This window comes from Coregonus clupeaformis, unplaced genomic scaffold (assembly GCF_020615455.1).
Source record: "Coregonus clupeaformis isolate EN_2021a unplaced genomic scaffold, ASM2061545v1 scaf0588, whole genome shotgun sequence".
Classification (NCBI taxonomy): Eukaryota; Metazoa; Chordata; class Actinopteri; order Salmoniformes; family Salmonidae; genus Coregonus; species Coregonus clupeaformis.
The window spans coordinates 160,001-185,550 of NW_025534043.1; the positions used below are offsets into that span (position 1 = coordinate 160,001).

The window sequence follows — 25,550 nt, forward strand, 5'->3', positions numbered from 1 at the left end:
GATTGTGTGTTGTCTTCTGGTAGGTAGGTAGGTTGGCTGTCTCTACTAATATATTGTTCACCTGCTTGACTCCGCAGCGTGACTCGCCTCGGTCTTTGTGTCTGTGGGTCTTGGTGTCTGGCTGGCGCTATGGAGGCTGGCGCCCCATGGGTTATGGCGCGTTGATATAGGCCTAGATAGAGGGAGTCTCTCTCTCTCTCACTCACTCACTCCCTCACTCTCTCTCTCAGTCACTCACTCAGTCTCTCTCACTCACTCACTCACTCACTCAGTCTCACTCACTCAGTCTCTCTCTCTCTCAGTCTCTCTCTCTCTCTCTTTCACTCACTCTCTCTCTCTCACTCACTCACGCACTTTCTCTCTCTCTCACTCTCTCTCTCAGTCTCTCTCTCTCTGTCTCTCTCTCTCAGTCACTCACTCAGTCTCTCTCTCTCTCACTCACTCACTCTCACTCACTCAGTCTCTCTCTCTCTCTCTCTCTCTCTCTCACTCTCTCTCTCTCTCTCTCTCACTCACTCAGTCTCTCTATCTCTCTCTCTGTCACTCACACTCTCTCTCTCTCTCTCTCACTCACTCACTCACTCACTCAGTCTCTCTCTCTCAGTCACTCATTCAGTCTCTCTCTCACTCACTCACTCACTCACTCACTCAGTCTCTCTCTCTCTCTCAGTATCTCTCCCTCACTCACTCTCTCTCTCTCACTCACACACTTTCTCTCTCTCTCTCTCTCTCTCTCTCTCTCTCTCTCTCTCTCTCTCTCTCTCTCTCTCTCTCTCACTCACTCACAGTCTCTCTCTCTCTGTCTCTCTCTCACTCACTCAGTCTCTCTCTCTGTCTCAGTCACTCACTCAGTCTCTCTCTCTCTCTCTCACTAACTCACTCACTCACTCATTCACTCACACTCTCTCTCTCTCTCACTCACTCACTCACTCATTTACAGAGAGCGTCTCAGTCACTCACTCAGTCTCTCTCTCACTCACTCACTCAGTCTCACTTTCTCAGTCTCTCTCAGCCTCTCTCTCTCTCACACTCTCTCTCTCTCTCTCTCTGTCTCTCTCTCTCTCTCTCACAATCACTCACTCACTCTCTCACTCACTCACTCAAACTCACTCAGTCTCTCTCTCTCTGTCTCTCTCTCTCACTCACTCACTCACTCTCTTTCTCTCACTCACTCACTCACTCACACTCACTCACTCACTCAGTCTCTCTCTCTCTGTCTGTCTCTCACTCACTCACTCAGTCTCTCTCTCTGTCACTCACTCAGTCTCTCTCTCTCACTCACTCTCTCTGTGAGTGAGTGAGTGAGTGAGAGAGAGAGAGATAGAGAGTGTGTGTGAGTGAGTGAGAGAGAGGGAGAGAGTGACTGAGAGAGAGACTGAGTGAGTGAGTGAGAGAGAGAGACAGAGAGAGACTGAGTGAGTGAGTGAGAGAGAGAGACTGAGAGAGAGACTGAGTGAGTGAGTGAGAGAGAGAGACTGAGAGAGTGAGTGAGAGAGAGAGAGAGAGAGAGACTGAGTGAGTGAATGAGTGAGAGAGACAGCGAGCCACATGACTTTATGTGGCCCCCTTCCGCGGGCCACATGACTTTATTCTGAACGGAGACAAGTCTGCTCGCTGGGCCGTTCGCTCCCCACTTTGTCACGTGGAAGCCACTGCCTTTTATCCTGTTGCCTGGTGAGTGTAGTAGGAAGGAAAATACGTTACGTGACTCAAATGTACTACACTTTACATGGACATTTTAAGTCATGTAGCAGACGCTCTTATCCAGAGCCACTTATAGTTAAGTGAGTGCCTACATTTTCATACTGGCCCCCCGTGGGAAACGAACCCGCAACCCTGGCGTTGCAAGCGCAGTGCTCTACCAACTGAGCTACAGGGGACTATATATGTATGATGCGACCTGGACCGGAAATGACCCATTGGCAAAAGGGCTACGTTCATATATATATATAGGCCTACTCCTATTCTTCCTAGGCGGGATTATTCACCCCCTTTTTATTCTTGCCATTATCGTTTCTCATTCACATCATTAGGGTATAGTCCAATGATGGAGCGTCCATTCACTCCGTCCGTGTCCTACCGATTCAGGAAGTCGACTCAAAATGACTATCCGCTCTATAAACGACAAAAGGCATTTCTTTCCAATCAAACTCAACAGACTGCTTTTTTATTTACACCCTTTGTCAATGGTGCCATTTTACATTGCCTTCACCTGGAATGGAGGCCGACAAACATGGCTTACTATTCAGCGTGCAAAGACAACAAAAAAGGCGTGCTAAACCCCTACGCTGGAACGGGCGGGGGAAATGATACAATGTAGCCGCTCTCCGAGCCGGCGCGCGCCGCCCGTTAAACATTGATACAATGTAACCACGGTCCTACAATGTAACGCAGCCTACCTACGCATTCATTCGGTGGCGATGGAATTGCTCTTTTTACTGACAGAGTGGGTGGCTCTTAAAAGAGCCTTTGGGTTAGTAGAGCAGTCCAAATGCGCTGTTTACTTGGAGCTGGTGTACTTGGTTACGGCCTTGGTGCCCTCGGACACGGCGTGTTTGGCAAGTTCACCGGGGAGTAGCAGGCGCACGGCGGTCTGGATCTCCCTGGAGGTGATGGTAGAACGCTTGTTGTAGTGGGCCAGGCGAGAGGACTCTCCGGCGATACGCTCGAAGATGTCGTTCACGAACGAGTTCATGATTCCCATGGCCTTGGAGGAGATGCCGGTGTCGGGGTGGACCTGCTTCAGGACCTTGTACACGTAGATGGCGTAACTCTCCTTCCTGGACTTTCTGCGCTTCTTGCCGCCCTTCCCTGCGGTCTTGGTGACGGCTTTCTTGGAGCCCTTCTTGGGCGCTGACTTTGCTGGCTCGGGCATGATGATGTCTCGTTGCTTCTCAGAAACGAATGAGCGCGTGAAGGGCGCTTACCCGTCTTATGAAGAGGAAGCTAAGCAAAGTCAGCGGCAGTGGACACTCCCCTGCTTGCTCGTAGGCGCCCCTGCTATTTGCCTAGTGGAGCTCTAGTGCTCAAAAGAGCCTTCCGCTCAGAGGCTAGCTTCCCGAACAAAGACAATTGAGGGGGCGCGCGCGGGTCCTCACCCCCTCCCTCCTCTCTATAGCCTATGCTCTGTGACCGATGGGGGATTGTGTGTTTCAAAAGGGGGCCTTTGATAGTTGTCCAAATGGCACGATTGTTGTGCCAAATAATGCTGGTGATAGAATTGCCCACTTTGGCACCGTCAGACATAGGGCTCGCATTTTGGACTGTGTGTGTGTGTGTGCGCACTGTCCCCCTCTTTCGAGCCACGTCTACCGACTCGTGGTGGCTTTATGTTGTCCAAATTCCACTATTGCTTGACCCAAAATAACAACGTCACTACACTTTGCCACTGTCAGATATAGGCCTCCCTCTGTGCGCTAAAACTGGAAGGGACATTAGAATCCTCTAATTAATACTCCCTGTCCACTCGAAGTGGCTCATACTTTCCTACTAAATAGCATACTGAAGAAAAAAAAAAACACTATATGGAATAGGCCCTTTTAGGCGGATGTGGGTGGCTCTTAAAGAGCCTTTGGGTTCGAGTCGGGGTGTTGAGGTTCGAAGAGAGTGCGTTTAACCGCGAAACCAGTACAGGGTGCGTCCCTGACGTTTCAGAGCGTGAGACCACGTCCATGGCGGTAACGGTCTTCCTCTTGGCGTGCTTTCGGTGTAGGTGACTGCGTCACGGATCACGTTCTCCAGGAACACCTTCAGGACACCGCGGGTCTCCTCGTAGATCAGACCGGAAATACGCTTCACGCCGCGGCGCAGCCAGACGGCGGATAGCGGGTTTGGTGATTCCCTGGATGTTATCGCGGAGAACTTTGCGGTGACGCTTGGCGCCTCCTTTTCCGAGTCCCTTACCGCCTTTGCCTCTTCCAGACATGGTGTGTTCGCTAGTTGAGTTCAAGTGAATGAATGACTTAAGCGCCGGTGGGCGGTGCGCTATTATCTGCGTTTGGTCGACCTGATTGAGGCCAGCGGCACAGAAAGCGCGCCTCTGTTATATGTTCGGAGGTGTTACAAAGGGGAGGGCGCTCGTTCTAGGGGACTAGGGAGGAGCGATTTCAAAGATGACGTGAAAGCAACTAACGTGCGCGGGAAACATACTCAAATACTGATATAGGCCATGTGGAACACAAGGCCAAACTGTGACAACTGGGAGATCAGCTAGTACACTGTGTCCCTGTCCTCATATTGTTGTTGTGGTTGTTGTTGTTGTTGTTGTTGTGGTTGTTGCATCTGATTCTTCTCATTGAGGACTTGGTAATTAGGTGACCGGTTGTTCAATCAGCTGTGGCTGTCCAGGGCTCCAAGAAAAATGGGTCTTGTTGGGGGTAGGCTACTCTACCGCTGGAGTTGGGAAACACTGAACTAGTAGGATGACTCTGTTTAGCTATGGAAGGACGTGTTGTATTGACTGTCATTAATAAACATCACTCTGCTTCTTTCTTCCCTAGACACCACTCGGCCTGACAGTAAGGGGGCCAAGAGGACCTGGGGTGCGGATGGGAGGGGTGGTGATCCCTCTGCAAGCTGGAGCATTTAGAAAATAGTTGTCATCATCCTTATGCCTAATGTGTGTTGCAGCCAAACAGCACACACTGTTTGTGTGACTCCCTGACATTACGCAATGATGTAAGCACATTTGGGAATGTCTTCTATTTTGTTGCATAAAGACGACCCTATGCATAAACTGTGAGGCCGAGAGTGGCGTACCTTTACCCCCCACCACATACACACCCACCCACCCCCCACATACAAACACACACACACACACACACACACACACACAATGAAGGGATTGATTTCCTACGCATACAGAGGTGATAGTGATGTGCCAATATTGTATGGTACCTTTCTTAGCAAACCAATAATAAAGCTTCTTATAATGGGATAATTGTTATGATGTTGATCATTTGTATTGCCGCAGGATAGCCTCAGATGTGTCGTCACAGAACGGCCACAGAAAGAGGGCCCATCTCAACTGTTCATTTCAAAAGGGACAAATTGGAGGGGGGGGGGGGTGCACTGATGCCATAAGGGCCCAAGAGCACAGACTGCCACGTTATCATTCAGTGCAGTTGAACATCTCAGATGTGACTAGCTTTCATAGGACAACTTATTGTTGCCATAATTGTCTCTTACCTGTACTTACTGGCTGCCGGCCCTCGGTGGAGTATATCGAGGAACAGAGGGTGCCTTTTAGGATAAGGACTAACAAGGTTTTGACTAGGTGGGATACAGCTACGACCGGAAGTGACTTTTCCCTAGCAGGTTAGGCTAATTAGGCTAGAGTGCAGATACTTGACGTGTACAGTACAACAACAAATCACAGAGGGCCTGTTACCACACCCTATAGGCTTGAACATCATAATATAACAATATATAATAATACTCATACATAATAATCGAAAATCACCTTTGACTACAGTGACATTGGTAGTAAGTAGGCTACAGTATAATGGATAGCTACCCAACTGGGACAGGAAGTGGAAATGGAAGGGGGGACACGCAGTGAGCAAAACTCTAACGACATAAAAACACAGACACTTCAGTGGAACGCACAGGGCAAGACGGGAAGGAAGACGTGGAGAAGGACTATTGAAGAGGAGATGAAGAACACCGGAAGCATCGAGTGAAGAAATGGGCCCGGAACAGGAGTTAGGCCGAGATGCACTGTTGACGCCCTATGCTTCATTTAGGACCTCAAAGAAATGAGTCAACTCCTATCGGGACTATATTCACCGCCACCTGCTGGACCAGAGGTCATGTGGCCAACACTCTGCTTGAGATCATTAAGAGCTATAAGGAGTCCATCAACTACCTGGTCAGTCCAAGTCATATAGGGGGGGATTTCATGGCCACCTGCTGGAGCACAAGTCATGTTTGCCAACACTGGCCTTAAAATCATTAGGAGCTATAAGGAATAAATCAACTCATCATTCAAGTCATATAGGGAGGGATCTTAGCACCACCTGCTGGATCGAAGTACCCTTCACCGTAGGCCAAGAGAGCCATCATCTCTCAACCGGTGCAATTTCCATAAGTACGTGGTAATAAAACAAACAACGACAGCTCATCATATAGGCAGTGGTTTCAAAACTCTAAGCGCATGTTCAAGTAGAGCACACCAAATCATACATGTACTTGTTCATCATACTGAATCAGTGTTTCATCTAGAAATACATGCCTCGCGTTGCAATACGTGTTCTTGTAAAGTCATTGCTTTCCACAATGCAATGCTCACATCACTTTCCGTGTGATATTGTTGTTCATTTGTTCAAATGTATTTGACTATGACTTAATCCGACTGCTCTGAATTCATAATCACCTCACGGTTTGGTGTTAACCTACCGATTTTCAACTGCTTTGCCTACTGCAGATTAGGAACGCTGTCTTGAAAATGTATGCTTGGGAAGTCTAAAATGAGGGTAACTCCCCTTAAGGTAAATGTCTGTGTTCTGAGTGGCAAAAAAATACTGATTTTTTTAATAACATTTAGATATGTGCATACTGCCTGGCCTTAGGCAAACGCATTTAGAAGGGGGGAAAGAAGTCGAACCAATGAATATTTTTCTTGCTCTTCAATCAAAACAAAACCTTCACAAAGTGGTGCGTTTTGCCCCTAAATGACCCCTGAGGATTAGTGTGTTCTCATTTGTCAGTAATTGACCCTGACATGCTCCCTTTAAATGGTACTATTTTACGCAAACGTATACTGTAATGTACTACTATTATGATGTCACTTCACGGTAAGTAGAGCGAAATGCTGATATTGACAAGGTCAGAGACGTAAGGTATGTCCCAAATGCATCCCCTATACCGTAAACGTGGATCCAAAAGGAAGTTGCTGGGGTCTATTGGATGAGGGGTGTACTCAACTGTGCCTATAGCGTGTCAAAAGTCCCCCAAACGGGAAATACCCCTTGGCAACTGGGCAGAGGCCCTGTCCATTTCAGCACCGCGGACCTCCCCTATTACCCGTGTCGTGAGTGGAGATGCAGCACAAGCGCTGTCCATACAACGGTGCTGAATACAGCAACGCATGCGCCGATTCTGCCTTTGTACTTCCTGATGGTAGCAAATGTTTTGGTGGAGTTTGACTATTATAGATAAAAAAACAACGGATCGGCGCAATTTGCTAAACGCACCCCTTTGGGGACCCCAGGACCGCGTTTGGGAAACGCTGGCCTAAAGAGCAAATAACCATGTTGTGCAGTACTCAAATTTAACCACAAGATGGCCTCCGTGCTCCACTGTAAAGTTTGGGCCTCTGCATGAGTCTCTCAGCAGCACTGCAACATGGGACTTTCAAAGTAAGTTGGCATGCAATGTTTCTTATGGACTGCATTCAAGGCAACTAATGACACACAACTAATAGTGTCAATTATTCATCTGAACACAATTCTTGTAACTATTCGGCCTATATTATCACTCGTTTCTTTTCCCCCTCCTTTGTAAAGCATTTTACTGTGCTACTATAGTCCAAAGGAAGTGGATGATGCCAGACGGTTGTATATATGGTTGTATATATATATATACACACACACACACATTGAAGAATCCCAGCAGGTGCATGTGGGTCAGAAGGCTGATTGCGGCCTCTTTTATTTTCCATGTTGTATAGTTTCTCTCTCTCAGTCTCAGAGTCTCTCTCTCTCACTCACTCTGTCTCTCTCTGTCTCTGTCTCTCTCTGTCTGTCTCTCTCTCTCTCTCTCTCTCTCAGTCACTCACTCACTCTCTATCTCTCTTACGTGGAAGCAACTGCCTTAGCTGGTAGAGCACGGCGCTTGTAACGCCAAGGTAGTGGGTTCGATCCCCGGGACCACCCATACACAAAAATGTATGCACGCATGACTGTAAGTCGCTTTGGATAAAAGCATCTGCTAAATGGCATATTATATTATTATTATATTTATCCTGTTGCCTCATGAGGGTAGTAGGAAGGAAAATACACTATGTGACTCAAATGTACTAAACTTTAAATGGACATTTTGAGTCATGTAGCAGACGCTCTTATCCAGAGCCACTTACAGTTAAGTGTGTGCCTACATTTTCATACTGGCCCCCCTTGGGAAACGAACCCGCAACCCTGGCGTTGCAAGCGCAGTGCTCTACCAACTGAGCTACAGGGGACTATATATGTATGATGCGACCTGGACCGGAAATGACCCGTTGGCAAAAAGGGCTACGTTCATATATATATATATATATAGGCCTACTCCTATTCTTCCTAGACAGGATTATTCACCCCCTTTTTATTCTTGCCATTATCGTTCTCATTCACATCATTAGTGTATAGTCCAATGATGGAGCGTCCATTCACTCCGTCCGTGTCCAACCGATTCAGGAAGTCGACTCAAAATGACTATCCGCTCAATAAACGACAAAAGGCATTTCTTTCCAATCAAACCCAACAGACTGCTTTTTTTTTTATTTACACCCTTTGTCAAAGGGTGCCATTTTACATTGCCTTCACCTGGAATGGAGGCCGACAAACATGGCTTACTATTCAGCGTGCAAAGACAACAAAAAAGGCGCGCTAAACCCCTACGCTGGAACGGGCGGGGGGAAATGATACAATGTAGCCGCTCTCCGAGCCGGCGCGCGCCGCCCGTTAAACATTGATACAATGTAACCGCGGTCCTACAATGTAACGCAGCCTACCTGCGCATTCATTCGATGGCGATGGAATTGCTCTTTTTACTGACAGAGTGGGTGGCTCTTAAAAGAGCCTTTGGGTTAGTAGAGCAGTCCAAATGCGCTGTTTACTTGGAGCTGGTGTACTTGGTTACGGCCTTGGTGCCCTCGGACACGGCGTGTTTGGCAAGTTCACCGGGGAGCAGCAGGCGCACGGCGGTCTGGATCTCCCTGAGGTGATGGTAGAACGCTTGTTGTAGTGGGCCAGGCGAGAGGACTCTCCGGCGATACGCTCGAAGATGTCGTTCACGAACGAGTTCATGATTCCCATGGCCTTGGAGGAGATGCCGGTGTCGGGGTGGACCTGCTTCAGGACCTTGTACACGTAGATGGCGTAACTCTCCTTCCTGGACTTTCTGCGCTTCTTGCCGCCCTTCCCTGCGGTCTTGGTGGACGGCTTTCTTGGAGCCCTTCTTGGGCGCTGACTTTGCTGGCTCGGGCATGATGACGTCTCGATGCTTCTCAGAAACGAATGAGGGGGTGAAGGGCACTTACCCGTCTAATGAAGAGGAAGCTAAGCAAAGTCAGCGGCAGTGGACACTCCCCTGCTTGCTCGTAGGCGCCCTGCTATTTGCCCAGTGGAGCTCTAGTGCTCAAAAGAGCCTTCCGCTCAGAGGCTAGCTTCCCGAACAAAGACAATTGAGGGCGCGCACATGATCCTCACCCCTCCCTCCTCTCTATAGCCTATGCTCTGTGACCGATGGGGGATTGTGTGTTTCAAAAGGGGGCCTTTGATAGTTGTCCAAATGGCACGATTGTTGTGCCAAATAATGCTGGTGATAGAATTGCCCACTTTGGCACCGTCAGACATAGGGCTCGCATTTTGGACTGTGTGTGTGTGTGTGTGTGTGTGTGTGTGTGTGCTGTCCCCCTCTTTTCGAGCCACGTCTACCGACTTTCGTGGTGGCTTTATGTTGTCCAAATTCCACTATTGCTTGACCCAAAATAACAACGTCACTACACTTTGCCACTGTCAGATATAGGCCTCCCTCTGTGCGCTAAAACTGGAAGGGACATTAGAATCCTCTAATTAATACTCCCTGTCCACTCGAAGTGGCTCATACTTTCCAACTAAATAGCATACTGAAGAAAAAAAACACTATATGGAATGGGCCCTCTTGAAGCGGATGTGGGTGGCTCTTTAAAAGAGCCTTTGGGTTCGAAAGTCGGGGTGTTGAGGTTCCGAAGAGAGTGCGTTTAACCGCCCGAAACCGTACAGGGTGCGTCCCTGACGTTTCAGAGCGTAAACCACGTCCATGGCGGTAACGGTCTTCCTCTTGGCGTGTTCGGTGTAGGTGACTGCGTCACGGATCACGTTCTCCAGGAACACCTTCAGGACACCGCGGGTCTCCTCGTAGATCAGACCGGAAATACGCTTCACGCCGCCGCGGCGAGCCAGACGGCGGATAGCGGGTTTGGTGATTCCCTGGATGTTATCGCGGAGAACGACTAGTTACCGGAGTGTAACTCCAGTTCTATGAGTGGAGCGGAGCCCCATAGGGGAGCTATGCTCCTAGTGGTTTACCCTCTGCCCTAGGGCAGAACAGCCTGAAGCAAATTTATGCACACACCTACAGCCAATAGGAGTACAGGTGTCCCTATATAAGGAACCCCGTTCCATCAATCTGCCTCCCGAGATATTATCTTCAGCGAGACTAGAGAGGATCGGTAGGGCCTTAAGTCCTATGGGGCTCCGCTCCACTCATAGAACTGGAGTTACACTCCGGTAACTAGTCGTTCTATATCGTGGAGCTCCGCCCCATAGGGAGCTATGCTCCTAGTGGTTTAAGGCGGAGACGAAACGCTCCAAAATGTACTCCCTGCCGAGCCTAACACTTCCCATTAAACATGAAAAATGTCAAGCCCAGCCATGGCTGCAACCAATTCCCGCCGTACTGTGACTAAAAACCCCTTGGGCGTCACAATATACCGCGTCATTGGTTATAGACCCGCCCCATCTAGCTCAAATGGCAATGCCAATGGCTAGTGGGCAGATCATCAGAATAGACGCCGTGCTAATCTGTACCAACAGATAGCCGTGCCTCAATATTCTGTGATAACACTATCGTCCACTAATGGAATGACATCAGTCATTCTACATTAAGTGTCCAACAGACCGCCTTACTCACTCTATGAATCCATAGATTAGTAGGCAGGAACAAAATATAAAGGTCATACTATCTGAATCAGATAGATGACCTCACATTCTGTCAGTTCAATACATGTCTCTATGTACTGACCCTGAGTCAAGAGACATGCCACAGATAGCCTTTCATCCAAAGCGGACCTGATAGAGACCTGTCTATCGTCCTGCTTCTCTTTCCTCTAGCTCAAGATTCTCCTTCAGCTATGCTGAGTGCAATCGAGCTTGAAAGTTGAAAAGCCTATTCCTGACATAACACGCTTTCCTAACCAAGGCGGACCTGATTGGAACCTGTCCCAGGTCCTGCTCTGTCCTCTCCTTTCTAGCTCAAAATCGCCTTTCAGCTCTGCTGAATGCCGACCGAGCTAAAGAGTTGGAAAAAACGTGCCCTAATATGTTCCTTCTAATACAAAGCGGATTTATGAACATGGTCACAATCCTGCTTTCTTTCTCTGTTACTTTCTCAAGATCTCCCCTCAGCCACGCTGAGTACAGATCCGAGCCAAAGAGTTAGAAGACATATCCAACAGATAGAAGCGAATAAAAGGAGACGGTGACGACCAAGACGCCGCTCTACAAATATCCACTACCTCTGTACCTCTGAAGAGGGCAGTAGAAGCTGCTACTCCACGAGTGGAATGCGCTTTAATACCCTGAGGCGGTTGTTGCCCCGCCGCCTCGTACGCCGTCTCAATGCCTTCACAAAGCCAATGAGACAAACGCTGTTTAGAAAGTGGTCTACCCAATGCAGCCGCACCGTGACACACAAACAGCTGAGGCGATGACCTAATCGCTGCTGTGCGCTCAACGTAACACGCCAAAGCGCGTACTGGGCACAGACAATGAAGCTTTTTTCTCACTCCTCTCCCCATGAGGAGGGGGATAAAAAGCCCACAATTCCACGGTCTGTGATCTATATGCACTGTTAATAACCTTCGGCACAAATGCCGGGTTAGACGTAACACCGCTCTGCTCAAATCGCCATTAATGGCAAGGCAGTCGGGTCTCGTCGACAGTGCACTCAAATCACTGACTCGCTTAGCGGTAGTCAAGGCGAGCAACAGCGCCGTCTTGATAGACAGCATTTTGAGGGGTATTTGATTCAATGGCTCGAACGGCGACTTACATAGCGCTTCGAGAACCAAAGCCAAATCCCATCGGGGGCAGCGTAGCTCTAGGCATTGGCCTAAGCCGTCGCGTTCCCAATAAAAACGTTTCACTAATGGGTGACTGAACAGGGTTTTTCCCGTTAAACCCTTCATGACCAGCTGAAATTGCCGCTGCAAACACTCGAATGGTGGCGGGCGATTTCTGCTTATCAAACATAAACTGCAGGAATGAGAGCACACTCTCTACCTGACAGCTCATGGGGTCTACGTCCTGTGTGTTACACCACTGTGAGAAAACATTCCATCTGCTTGTGTACATCCTGGAAGTGGAACTGGCCCTAGCGCTCTGTATGGTTCTGATCACTGCATCAGATAACCCCACGGCGCCTCAACCTGTCCCGTTCAGGAACCAAGCCTTCAGTGGTTGGCCGATTATGGGCCACTGCCCTATCGCGCCTCCCGCCTGGCTCAACGCGTCTCGTCGATGTGGAATTGTCCAAGGTGGCACAATCAACATCTGACTCATCTCTGCAAACCACGGAGCCCCGGGCGATCGGGCGCTATCAGTATCACTGTTAGCTCCTCTGATCTCACCCTGGCTAGCAGTGGGAGAATGCAAGACAGCGGAGGGAATGCATACAGGAGAACTTTCGGCCACGGGCAGTGCGCGAACGCGTCTCTTCCCAATGGCGGCTCGTCCTGTTGTCTCAGGGAGAACCATAGGGGACACTGCGCGTTCACACGTGACGCGAACAGATCCACCTCGGCTCTCCCGAATTGTTTCCAAATTTGGAGAACAATGTCTGGGTGCAGACACCACTCGTCGTCTCGAGGACCCCCTCTTGACATGAGATCTGCCCCCTACGTTCAAGTAGCCCGAATGTGCGCTGCTCTCAACGAGCGAAGGTGCTTGTGAGCCCACAGCCACAATTCCTCTGCCGCCCTGTGGAGGGCAGGAGACCTGACCCCTCCCTGGCGATTTATGTGAGCTACTGTGGTCCGGTTGTCTGACCAAACCAACACATCGCGACCCCGAAGGGTAGACGCGAAGTGGTTCAAAACCAGTCGAACCGTTTCCAACTCCAAGAGGTTTATGTGCCGACCTGATTGAGGCCATGCACCACCTATCGCTTGAGACTGACATGTCCCTCCCCATCCAGTTAGACAGGCATCTGTATACACTGGAATGTAGAGATGACACCTTGCCCATCGGGACTCCGTGCGTGAGAACGCACGGGTTCCTCCAATAGTCCAGGTCTGCTCTTAGCGAGAGAGGAACCACCACCAACCGATGACGTTGACGCACTGGGTCTAGTCTTAGTTAGGCGAACCACCGCTGTGTTCTGCGCATGTGCAGAAGCTCCCAGCGGTACCACAGAGTGGGCTGCCGACATGAGACCCAAAAGTGACATGATCGATAGCGCCGTTACTGTGTGATTCGGACGACACTTCCTCAGGGCTAGTACCAATGCTGCCCTTCGAGGGTCCGAAATTCGCGCCCTCATCATTACAGTGTCTAGCTGTAGTCCCAGGTAGACAATCTGATGACTGGGCCAGGGTGCGCTCTTTTTCCAATTCACAGCGAACCCCAGACGCGTGAGATGAATCACTGTCTGTGTCGTGTGCGTGAACGCCAGCTCTGCTGACGGGGCGAGAACCAGCAGGTCGTCTGGGTAGGCTAATATCCTTATCCCTTGACGACGCAGCGGTTCCAATGCCGCCTCCACACATTTGGAAAACGTTCGAGGTGCCAGGGCGTACCCAAACGGCATCCTCGTGAACTCGTACGCCACCCCTTGAAAGGCGAACCGCAGAAACTTTCTGTGGCGAAATTGAATCGGCACATGAAAGTACGCGTCCTTTAGGTCTATGCTTGTACAAAAGTCTCCCTTCTGGACACATTCCAGTAGACGTTTTGTCGTCAGCATTCGGAAGGGCCGTTTGGTTATGCTCTCGTTGAGAATGCGTAAATCCAAAATCGGCCTCACTCCCCGTCTTTTTGGGCACTAGGAAATAGGGCGAATAGAGCCCTTTGTTCCTTTGCTCTCGGGGAACTACTGTGACCGCCTCCTTCGCCAAAAGTTCCGTGATCTCTGATATCAGAGCGGCTACTTTGTCCGAGCGTTTTCATCACCGTTTCCACCACTCCCGAAACGGGGGTGGGGGTCCGATGGAATTGGAGGGCATAACCCTTCTCTAACGTCTGTTCTAGCCAGCGTGAGAGGGTACAGCTTCGTTGCCACTGCCAGCAATGCAGAGAAAGCGGACGTGCACGAAGCTCTTTTACGTCCAGTAGGAAGGACCTGTATTCCTCTATGGCCCTTGCGCCGCTATTCCCCAGCACTGAGTTGGTGGAATAGCCCAGGGGGGCCCCCTCGAAAGGGGGAGAGGAAACATCAGCTGGTTCGTGAATCGGAGGCCTTGATACGTTAGTTACGCCCGTAACTCCAGTAATCCGGCCCTCCGTGAACGCAGCACGGTTCTGAACTGCGCTGTCTGAGGCATTAACCTGAGACGGCGCGCTCTCCCCGGATAGCGATTGCGTCATCACGTCATTGTCTGACTGAGACTGCCGCTTGCCATGAGACCCATCCATTACAGTACTCATCTGAGTCTGAAAGGTGTAATCTCTGACTGGTACCACACGGTGGTGCCATAACACCTCTTTACTGGTCTCATGCGGCTGCTCAACAACACACTCAGTGAGTGGTGGGCTGCGCTCAGAGCCCTGGGTATTGCTACGTTCATGATAGACCGGAGGCGTCCATACCTTGATTACACTTGTAACTCTGGTATTCCCGCTCTCCGTGAACGCCGCACGGTCTGAACTGCGCCGGCTGAGGCATTAGCCTGCAGCAAGGCGTTCTTCCCGGCTAGCGGCTGCGCCTTTCATGTCACATTGGGACAGAGACAGCTGCCTGCTATGAGAGACCTTTTACTACAGAGCTCCTAGGAGTCTGTAGTAAGAGATCTTTATTAGGTGAGCTAAGGCTGCGCCTTGCTACCTCTTCCCTTTTCCTCTCCTGAGCGCGCTCAGCAACGCACTCTGGGTGGGTTGAGCTACACTCAGGATGGTGAGGGGGTGCCATAGAACGTGAAGTGTTCTGTACCTTATGGAATACGTGTCTTTCTTTGACAATGTCAGTGAGACTCCGCTCTTTATTCACATAATTACACACAATGCCCTCCACGCCCTGAACAGTGGGGTGGGGGGGGAACAGTAGGCCCCTCTGCGTCACGCGCCGGGCCGTCCTCTGCTCTCTCCCCCTCGCCTCGTCAGAGATGCCGCCTCTTTTGGGAGACCTTCTGGTGCTGCCAGGCTGGCTTCTGGACGACCTCTCTCGCCGGCGGAACCGACGCCGTCACCGTCGCTGCTGGAGGGGCCGAGCCCGCTCTCCTGCCGCCTGGGGTGTGCGCCTGTCGCCTGGCCCTTCGCCTCCCAGCGGATTTACTGGGGCGTTAGAGGTGGACGGGGTTGGCTGGGGCTCTGCTGGCCTTCATTGCCAGCGGCAAATGCTTCGCCAGGTGCCTCCTCTCCTCGTCCAGCTTGGCGATGCGCTCTGTGGCGTCCTTCACAGCGAGGCCAAATAGGCCTTCGCTGGAGACGGGGCGTTGAGCAAGGATGCTCTGTCGGTCTCCTTCATAGCCGTCATCGACAGCCAGAGGTGCCGCTCCGTGACCACCGAGGTGGCCATGGTCCTGCCCGCACATATAGCGACCGCTACGTCAGGTGGAGGATGGCTCCGGAAATCCTGGAGGCCTCCTCCACTTCCTCGCTGGTCATCTCAGACCTGCCCGTTGTGAGACGGGACAGGGAGGCCGCGAGGAGGGCGATGTTGTTCGCCGCCGCACGCTCTGGGCTCCCAGCGTGAAGGATTTCTCAGCCAACTGGGCTGTGAACCTGTCCTTCTGTGCTGGCAGGGTGGCCTTCTTGGAGGCTGCCCAGGGGACTCGAACCCGGCACTAGGAACGCCGTCATGGCGCCCTCGAGCCTGGGGATTCCCCTAGCCGCCCACTCATATCCAGCCACTCTGGTGAATGGGGTGTACACTCTGGCCGGTGAACGCGCCGCCAGAGGTGCCCCCACGAGCCTCGACATATTTGCCAAGAGAGGGCAAGGCTGGAGCCATTGGCTCAGCCGCCCTTCTCGGCTTGGAGTAGGGGGGCCGCCCTCCATCAAATCCACCTCCATCGGGAGGGGAGGTGGGGGCAGCGCAATCTCCAGTCGAGTGGCCGCCTTCTCAATGAGTTCGGGGAAAGTCCGAACGCAGAGAGGCAGCCGCTTGAAGGACAGAGCCTCTGACCTAACAGAGCTCATGTCTTCCCTCGCACAGGGAACCTTCAGACCTCACGCTTCCCGATGGAAAGGGGGTCTTAAAGGCTGGCGCCAGAGCTCTGGCTTGCCCCACTGGGACATCCGGCTCGGCGCTCTCCCCGTCATCCTCTGATTCCGCACTGCCCGCTGATGCCTCTGAGCCAGAGGCGAGCACGGACATTGCATCATCAAGAGGGACATCCTCCTTGAAAACGCCCAGCGCTGCTTTCTCTCCTTCATAGGAAGGAGAGCGCAGGAGGCGCATTTGGGAGGGTCGCCGAGACCATCCTTGGCATGCAGCGGTCCCAAACACACCGCGAAACATAGGTCGTGGGGGTCCGTGGTTGCCATGGAGGTACAGCGGCACAGGGCCCTGAAAAGGGCCTTTGGGGGTGGATAACTTGGCGTGCTCATTTAGAAGACGTTGACGGCTGGCAGTCAACGACGTGAAATTCTTCTTGAGTCTTCTAGGCTTCTTCACTCTAGTCCAGTCGCTGAAGATAATGGGAGGCAGATTGATGGAACGGGGTTCCTTATAGGGACACCTGTACTCCTATTGGCTGTAGGTGTGTGCATAAATTTGCTTCAGGCTGTTCTGCCCTAGGGCAGAGGGTAAACCACTAGGAGCATAGCTCCCCTATGGGGCGGAGCTCCACGATATAGAACTTTGCGGTGACGCTTGGCGCCTCCTTTTCCGAGTCCCTTGCCGCCTTTGCCTCTTCCAGACATGGTGTGTTCGCTAGTTGAGTTCAAGTGAATGAATGACTTCAGCACCGGTGCGCGGTGCGCTATTATCTGCGTTTGGCCGACCTGATTGAGGCCAGTGGCACAGAAAGCGCGCCTCTGTATATGCTCTCTCTAAAGAGCAAATAACCATGGTGTGCAGTACCCAAATTTAACCACAAGATGGCCTCCGTGCTCCACTGTAAAGTTTGGGCCTCTGCATGAGTCTCTCAGCAGCACTGCAACATGGGACTTTCAAAGTTTAACTGCCATAAATGTTATTCATGTCATTATTAATGTTATTCATGTCATTATTAATAGGTTTTTAGATAATATCATTATTATTTGTACAACTTGTATTTTGAATATTGATTTCGCTTGTATTTATCTGATAGGAACTATCTGTACATTCTATGTTTTGTTGGGACGCTTTTAGTGGTGACAAGTTCCAGACATCGCGGTAAAGTAGCGGCGGTAAAGTTTAGTACTCTGAAAGATAAGTTAAATTAACGACGTGTTTATTTACAAGTATTCTTGTTTCTAAGTGGACCCATTTCCCTCTCAGTTGTGTGCAGCCAGCGAGGTATGTTCATTATGTTAATTATTTGTCGCGCATATTTACGTGCAAGGTTTCTGTAACGTGAACGCCAACTTGTGTTTTGTGCATGTGTTGAAATGTATGTAAACAGTTCGACGGTGGATTGATGACGGTGGAGAATTTAGTAGAAGAATAAATCCATCAGTGACCAGAACAGCGGCGTCGTGTATTTCCTGGAGGGAGTGATAGTTAGAAAACCCTTACCTCGAGTCCCCGAAATCTATCTCGTACTGCTGCAGTGACCTGGTGTGTAGCTATACCTATAACAAAAAAGAGCGTTTCAAACTGGACAAGTTCAGGTTAGTCCCTCCCTGTTTCGGCCGCTTTGTTTCCGTTTGTTTCCTGATGAATATACCCCAAAGCAAAGTTCAGTCGCCAAACGTTGTGGAATGTTTCAGATAAAGTTATCACATATAGAGCCGACCTGATTTCTTATTCAAAATGTCAGAGAGACATGTTTGCGGCTTCTTCTTTGGACTTTATATATCGGTTGGCAACCAACTTTAAGGTGCATTACCACCACCAACTGGACTGGAGTGTGGACCTCAGTTCATCTTTCAATCACCCACGTCGGTAGATGCTCCTAAAAACCAATGAGGAGATGGGAGAGGAGAGGACTTGCAGCGGGTCGAGAGTCACAAATAGAACCGAGTTTTATTTTAGCGCCTGGCCACGTAGACGCTCGCTAACACTGTGGGTGAAATGATTGAATAACGTGTGTGTGTCCATTTATTTAGCACCGAGCGTTCGGCCAGGTTAGCTTGTAATGCTCCGTGCGTTGGCCCGCTGGCTGGCAGCATGTTCGACTGGGCGTCAAGAATTCAGCATAGCAAGTTTGAATGAAGGTCTGATTATTCACAGGTAAATAGTAGTAATATGCTCTAAACCGCTCTGGTAACAACGAACTTTGCTGCCCTGTTTCCAATCGTCCACATGGCTGGGTGAACCTATTCAAGTAAGTAAATACATTTTGAAAATGTAAAAAAAAAAAACGATGTATTATTAGCTAACTAGCTACAGTGTATGCTAACTCAAGTGAGCTGCTAACGTAGCTAGCTATCTAGCCGACTTTACATACTGTATAGACAGCTAGCTAAGTGAATTACATTTGACCAGCTACCTAACTTCATATTAGCTAGCTAACGTGATGTATTTATCACTGTAAAAAAAACAACAACTCCCAAATGCATTTGTAGGTAGCTAGCTAATAGCCATGGAGGAGGGTGAAAGGATAGCAGCCCCATCTGTCAAAGTGAGAGAGTAGGCTGTTCTGGAGAGGGCAGGTTCTGTTGGGTAGTTCCAGACCCTAGAAGTGAGGAGGGAGATAACAGTAACATAATATTCAGTGCGGTCTAATTTTAGTATAGTGAAGTCTGTTTCTTGTGAGGTTTTCTGTCCTAAGGTACAGAGAGCAGTGAAAGCCTGTCTGCAGATGAAGAGGTCCCGATGAAGAGCAGTGGTTCTCTGTCGTGGTCCTGGGGGACTCGAAGGGGTTGCACGTTTTTTTTCCTTAGCACTACACAGCTGGTTCAAATGATCAAGCTTCGAGTGGTATTTATGTGTTCATTTGTGATTCTATCCTTGATATGATCCTGCTATTGTCACGTGCTGCCATGCATCTATCTATCCAATGTTATCATGATTTGTTATAAGGGATATGATACTTTAGTAATCCACAATGACCTGGTGATGTAAAAAAGTCTAATAATGGCATTGTCTTCAATATTCCTGCAGATACCTTGTAACTGGAGATTCCTTCAAAACGATTGCCTACAGTTACCGTGTAGGGCACTGCAAGGTTGGGTGACCAGGGCCAACTGGGACTGCCTCCTGGGGAATTCAGGCCTGTGTGTGAAGGCTTCCTGTGTCCTGCATAACTATCATGAGGATGGACGCGAGGACCAGGAGGGGACCTGCAGCTCGCCGCCGAGTGCCAGAGGAGAGGTCTGCTGCTCTGCAGGATGTTACCAGGATGGGGGCCAACAACGCAGCACAGGAGGCAATCCGTGTGCGGGAGATCTTCACCTCCTACTTCTTCGAAGGGTGCTGTTCCCTGGCAACACCATAGACTACACTATGCACAACCAAAGGCTCTTTTAAGAGCCATCCACATTGCAATAAGAGTATTCTTCCATTGACTTAGCTTCGTTAACTGCAGTTATTCAATTCCCATTTTCTCTCCTTTTGAGTTCTACTTCTCAGGTGAGGATGTCTGTACAAAAACAAAACAGGCTCTTTTAAGAGTCACCCATATTGAAAACAATTAGACACCCTATAACCCACACCTACACACTCAATCTGGTTGATGGATTGTGCAGTAAGCAGGCTCAGGTGTAGAACTGTGGCTCCTTCCACCTCCAAAAGGACAGGCCAGAGGACCAACCATGGAGAATTGTAAGACACTCCATTATTTATATAACTACACTGTATTGTTTGTCCTCCTGTGTCTGTGCGTGTTTTCCAGTATAAAGTACTCTGGAGCCACTTAGTGTGGACACCAGGTGAGGCCACACACAGAGATTCCTGTTGAACACTGTCTCTTTAACTACCTTATTTTCTCAATAAGTCTCTCTCCTTCACTTCATCCCTCCCCCCTTCTCCCTAAATCCTCTAGGTTATATCAGCTGTATTGGTGAACCCCTCCCGCATCTGAACTGGCTGACACAGAGGGCACAGCATGATCAGAGGTGAGAGGTCACTTGGTCGGGTCAACAGGGAGTATTATTAAAGAGATGCTTTACATTGAAATACAGAGAGTTGTAGTAGTCCCAGAGTTAATGATACAAGGTCAGTTTTGTATTTCACTTTATCACAATTCCAGTGGGTCAGAACTTTACATACACTAAGTTGACTGTGCCTTTAAACGGCTTGGAAAATTCCAGAAAATGATGTCATGGCTTTAGAAGCTTCTGATAGGCTAATTTACATCATTTGAGTCAATTGGAGGTGTACATGTGGATGTATTTCAAGGCCTACCTTCAAACTCAGTGCCTCTTTGCTTGACATCATGGGAAAATCAAAAGAAATCAGCCAAGACCTCAGAAAGAAATTGTAGACCTCCACAAGTCTGGTTCATCCTTGGGAGCAATTTCCACGTTCATCCTGCCGTCATACCACTCAGGAAGGAGACGCATTCCGTCTCCTAGAGATGAACGTACTTTGGTGCGAAAAGTGTAAATCAATCCCAGAACAACAGCAAAGGACCTTGTGAAGATGCTGGAGGAAACGGGTACAAAAGTATCTATATCCACAGTAAAATGAGTCCTATATCGACATAACCTGAAAGGCCACTCAGCAAGGAAGAAGCCACTGCTCCAAAACTGCCATAAAAAAGCCAGACTACGGTTTGCAACTGCACATGGGGACAAAGATCTTACTTTTTGGAGAAATGTCCTCTGGTCTGATGAAACAAAAATAGAACTGTTTGGCCATAATGACCATCGTTATGTGTCACGGTTTCGGCCGAGGCTGCTCCTCCTCCTTGTTCGGGCAGGTTTCGGCGGTCGTCGTCCCCGGAGTACTAGCTGCCACCGATCTATGTTTCATGTTCGTTTGGTTTTGTCTGGATGTTGTTCACCTGTGTCTAGTTAGTCCTCATTAGTGTCGTATTTAGTTCTCGTTGTGTGTGTATGGTGTTGTGTGTGATTGCTCCTCTGTTTGGTGTTCGGAGCTACGTATTTCTTCCCTCCGTGTTTGGAGAGGTTTTCGCACATGTTAGTGCGCCGTTTGTTTGACGCCTGTGTGCGCCGTTATTTCGCCTCCGGGCTTATTGTTCTCGTGTACTACGTGAATAACTCACTAAAGTCTTTTGGACTTAGCTTCTGCGTCCTGCGCTTGATTCCTGCACCACACCCACCTTCAGCACCCCATGATATTATGTTTGGAGGAAAAAGGGGAAGGCTTGCAAGCCGAAGAACACCATCCCAACCATGAAGCACGGGGGTGGCAGCATCATGCTGTGGGGGTGCTTTGCTGCAGGAGGGACTGGTGTACTTCACAAAATAGATGGCATCATGAGGAAGGAAAATTATGTGGATATATTGAAGCAACATCTCAAGACATCAGTCAGGAAGTTAAAGCTTGGTCGCAAATGGGTCTTCCAACTGGACAATGAGCCCAAGCATACTTCCAAAGTTGTGGCAAAATGGCTTAGGACAACAAAGTCAAGGTATTGAGTGGCCATCACAAAGCCCTGACCTCAATCCTATAGAAAATGTGAGGCAGAACTGAAAAAGCGTGTGCGAGCAAGGAGGCCTACAAACCTGACTCAGTTACACCAGCTCTGTCAGGAGGAATGGGCCAAAATTCACACAACTTATTGTGGGAAGCTTATGGAAGGCTACCCAAAACGTTTGACCCAAGTTAAACAATTTAAAGGCAATGCTACCAAATACTAATTGAGTTTATGTAAACTTCTGACCCACTGGGAATGTGATGAAATAAATAAAAGCTGAAATAAATCATTCTCTCTACTATTATTCTGACATTTCACATTCTTAAAATAAAGTGGTGATCCTAACTGACCTAAGACAGGGAATTTTTACTAGGATTAAATGTCAGGAATTGTGAAAAACTGAGTTTAAATGTATTTGGCTAAGGTGTATGTAAACTTCCGACTTCAACTGTAAGCTGTGTCGGTGAACCCCTCCCTCATCTGGACTGGCTGACAGAGGGCACAGCAGGATCAGAGGTGAGAGGTCACTTGGTCGGGTCAACAGGGAGTATTATTAAAGAGATGCTTTACATTGAAATACAGATATAGATGTAGTAGTCCCAGAGATAATGATACAAGGTCAGTTTGCATTTCACCTCCTGATGATGATGATGATGACTGACAGTGTTAGAATAACATGCCATCTCTCTCCATCTGTCTCTCGTCTGCAGGTATGTTTTTGATGGGTGCCAACCTCCAGTCCAGTCCATCTCACCCGCTCTTAAGATCACCTTCCGGCCAACTGGGGGCCCAAGGCTGTTAGGAGACACCGCTAGAGACACTATTATGGAATTGTGATGACCTGAGAGAATATTAGGGTAGCACTGTAGTTCATTAATCATATGCTGTCTTCCCTAGTAGCACTGTAGTTCATTAATCATATGCTGTCTTCCCTAGTAGCACTGTAATTCATTAATCATATGCTGTCTTCCCCTAGTAGCACTGTAATTCATTAATCATATGCTGTCTTCCCTAGTAGCACTGTAGTTCATTAATCATATGCTGTCTTCCCTAGTAGCACTGTAATTCATTAATCATATGCTGTCTTCCCTAGTAGCACTGTAATTCATTAATCATATGCTGTCTTCCCTAGTAGCACTGTAATTCATTAATCATATGCTGTCTTCCTAGTAGCACTGTAATTCATTAATCATATGCTGTCTTCCCTAGTAGCACTGTAATTCATTAATCATATGCTGTCTTCCCTAGTAGCACTGTGATTCATTAATCATATGCTGTCTTCCTAGTAGCACTGTAATTCATTAATCATATGCTGTCTTCCCTAGTAGCACTGTAATTCATTAATCATATGCTGTCTTCCCTGCTCCTCTATTCTTACCGCTTTCCCTTTCTGTCTTTGACACTCTTTCTCACACCTCTCTCCCCACCTCCTCTTTCTCCCACCCCGCTCCCCACCTCCTCTTTCTCACACCTCTCTCCCCACCTCCTCTTTCTCACACCTCTCTCCCCACCTCCTCTTTCTCACACCTCTCTCCCCACCTCCTCTTTCTTCCTCTGTTTTTATAATGCGCACCAGATGTGCATTGAAGTACAGATTTAACTTCTATTTAGAATATATTTTACAATTATATTTATAATGCATGTATTATGTGTTTCTAACACTTGGATAATGAACTTCTTTCAATAAAGCGTTTCACATTCTCTACTGGTTGAAATTAAGTCTCATTTGATGAAATACTACACCTATCCAGTGTCCTCAGATCAGTGCAGATGAAGGAAATTAGATAGTGAGATGAACCGGTTTAGTGAGATGAACCAGTTTTAGAGTATTTACATGATGCATAGGAAGTGTAGTGTACAGTTTTTTAAATTCTGTTTCTGTATATATGAATTACAAATCAGCCTTTAACTATTGGGCTAGGAGAAGGTATGATGGGGGAGGGAGGAGAGAGGATGCCTGAAGAGCCTAGCGTGGGTGAGGAAGGGGGAGAGGTGGGAGAGGAGCGTGGCGGGACAGGGAGAGGGACCGCGACCGGAGGCGCAGCCACAGGGACAAGGACCGCGATAGGGACCGGGAGAGGCACAGGGGGGACAGGGAGAAAGACTGGGAGCATGAGAGAGACAGGGAGCGGGGTGGCGGGGAGCGCAGGGAGGACCGGCATGGCTCTCTCCTGCTCCCCTCGGCCAAGCAGGACGACGTGGGTAACGGGGAGGAGGGCGAAGCGCCGACCAAGCCAGAGGAGAACAGCCAGGATGGGTTGATGGACCAGGAGTCGGTGCAGTCGGGGGAGGGCTATGTTTCCAACGAGAACGGCTACAAGATGGCGACCCAGGCAGACGAGTACTAAGATGGGCTTTCCCGTCTTTACTAATTTCCTGTTTTTTTTACACAACACAAACCCCACACACCCTTCCCTGTTTGTGTGAATGATACTGCTGCCTTGTTAGAAACCTGACAACGGGGCAGTGTAGGCATAAGAAACAAACTGTCTGTTTTAAGTAGGGTTTAGTCCCCTGTAGCTCAGTTGGTAGAGCATGGCGCTTGCAACGCCAGGGTTGTGGGTTCGTTTCCCACGGGGGGCCAGTATGAAACTGTATGCACTCACTAACTGTAAGTCGCTCTGGATAAGAGCGTCTGCTAAATGACTAAAATGTAAATGTAAAACTAGTTAAATCATGTTTGTAGTCTATTGCATAGTTACAATGTAACCATTGATGTCCCAGGATTGGTAAACACTGTTGAAGTGTATAATTGTAATACATACATGCAGACAAAGTGTTAATAAAAAGACTGGAGTTTGATACTCCAGGTATTGGATATGACTGAAAAAGTATGTTTCACAGACATTCATACCTGAACTGCACCTTTTATTTGCCAAGGTAGAGTACATGATCAGTGAATATATTCAATGTACAGGCTACTTTGTGGGGATCTCATGCATGGTAATAACTACATGTATATAAGACTTGCATCCTTGGCACAAAGTTATATTACATTCTACTCAATCCATAGGCTTCATTAATGTCATTCAGACTGTTTTGAAGTTGATACAACCGGCTATGATAGCTGAGGTTCATAGCTAGGTTCAGAACTAATATTTACACCAAACGTTTTAGGGTCCACATACACAGATCAGCTACATAGCTAGCTACACATCCATAGACATACAGGTATATTTATCCTCCACTACACAATAAGCAAGAAAATAGTTAGCTACGTTACTTCAGCTACATTGCATTGCAAATATCAGCAAGGCAAGCCGCCAAAAGGTCCACCGCTCTTTCCGCTTCTCACCAATTTCCTTCCATTGAAAATCAATGGGAAGCGGAGTTTCACTGCGCGGCACCACGTGCTAGTGTAAATGGGGCATTACGCGTCACGTGTTAGTTTAAGCGTCTGTTTGGTTTATTATTAAAGAGCTCACCATGAACGCCTTACAAACATTCTGAAAATAAAGTGGTGATCCTAACTGACCTAAAACAGGGAATTTTTACAAACATCTACATATATATATATATATATATATATATATATATACAACCGTCTGGCATCATCCACTTCCTTTGGACTATAGTAGCACAGTAAAATGCTTTACAAAGGAGGGGGAAAAGAAACGAGTGATAATATAGGCCGAATATTTACAAGAATTGTGTTCAGATGAATAATTGACACTATTAGTTGTGTGTCATTAGTTGCCTTGAATGCAGTCCAGAAGAAACATTGCATGCCAACTTACTTTGAAAG

General features: G+C 48.6%; 2 protein-coding genes and 2 pseudogenes across 2 annotated transcripts; all 4 read right to left on the reverse strand.

The window, feature by feature from the left end:
- LOC121560692 overlaps positions 1-3,925 on the reverse strand; it is a 30,532-nt pseudogene extending 26,607 nt beyond the window's left edge.
- On the reverse strand, positions 2,450-2,915 carry LOC121560690 (histone H2B). The gene has a single exon (XM_045216051.1). It carries the CDS (start codon positions 2,873-2,875, stop codon positions 2,501-2,503), a length of 375 nt encoding a protein of 124 aa, XP_045071986.1. The 5' UTR covers positions 2,876-2,915; the 3' UTR covers positions 2,450-2,500.
- Positions 3,926-8,760: 4,835 nt separating the features above from the next.
- Positions 8,761-9,186, reverse strand: LOC123485161 (annotated as a pseudogene).
- Positions 9,187-9,884: 698 nt separating this feature from the next.
- Positions 9,885-14,841, reverse strand: LOC123485163 (histone H4-like). The gene is made up of 2 exons (XM_045216057.1): positions 14,766-14,841; positions 9,885-10,192 (listed from the first exon to the last, which is right to left on the reverse strand). Exons 1-2 carry the CDS (start codon positions 14,839-14,841, stop codon positions 9,885-9,887), a joined length of 384 nt encoding a protein of 127 aa, XP_045071992.1.
- Positions 14,842-25,550: the final 10,709 nt, after the last annotated feature.

Coding starts and splice junctions, on each gene's coding strand:
- LOC121560690 (XM_045216051.1), bottom strand. CDS start 2,875: ATGCCCGAGCCAGCAAAGTCAGCGCCCAAGAAGGGCTCCAAGAAAGCC.
- LOC123485163 (XM_045216057.1), bottom strand. CDS start 14,841: ATGCCTCAGCCGGCGCAGTTCAGACCGTGCGGCGTTCACGGAGAGCGG. Junction 10,193..14,765: donor GAGTTACAAGTGTAATCAAG/GTATGGACGCCT, acceptor TCCGGTAACTAG/TCGTTCTCCGCGATAACATC.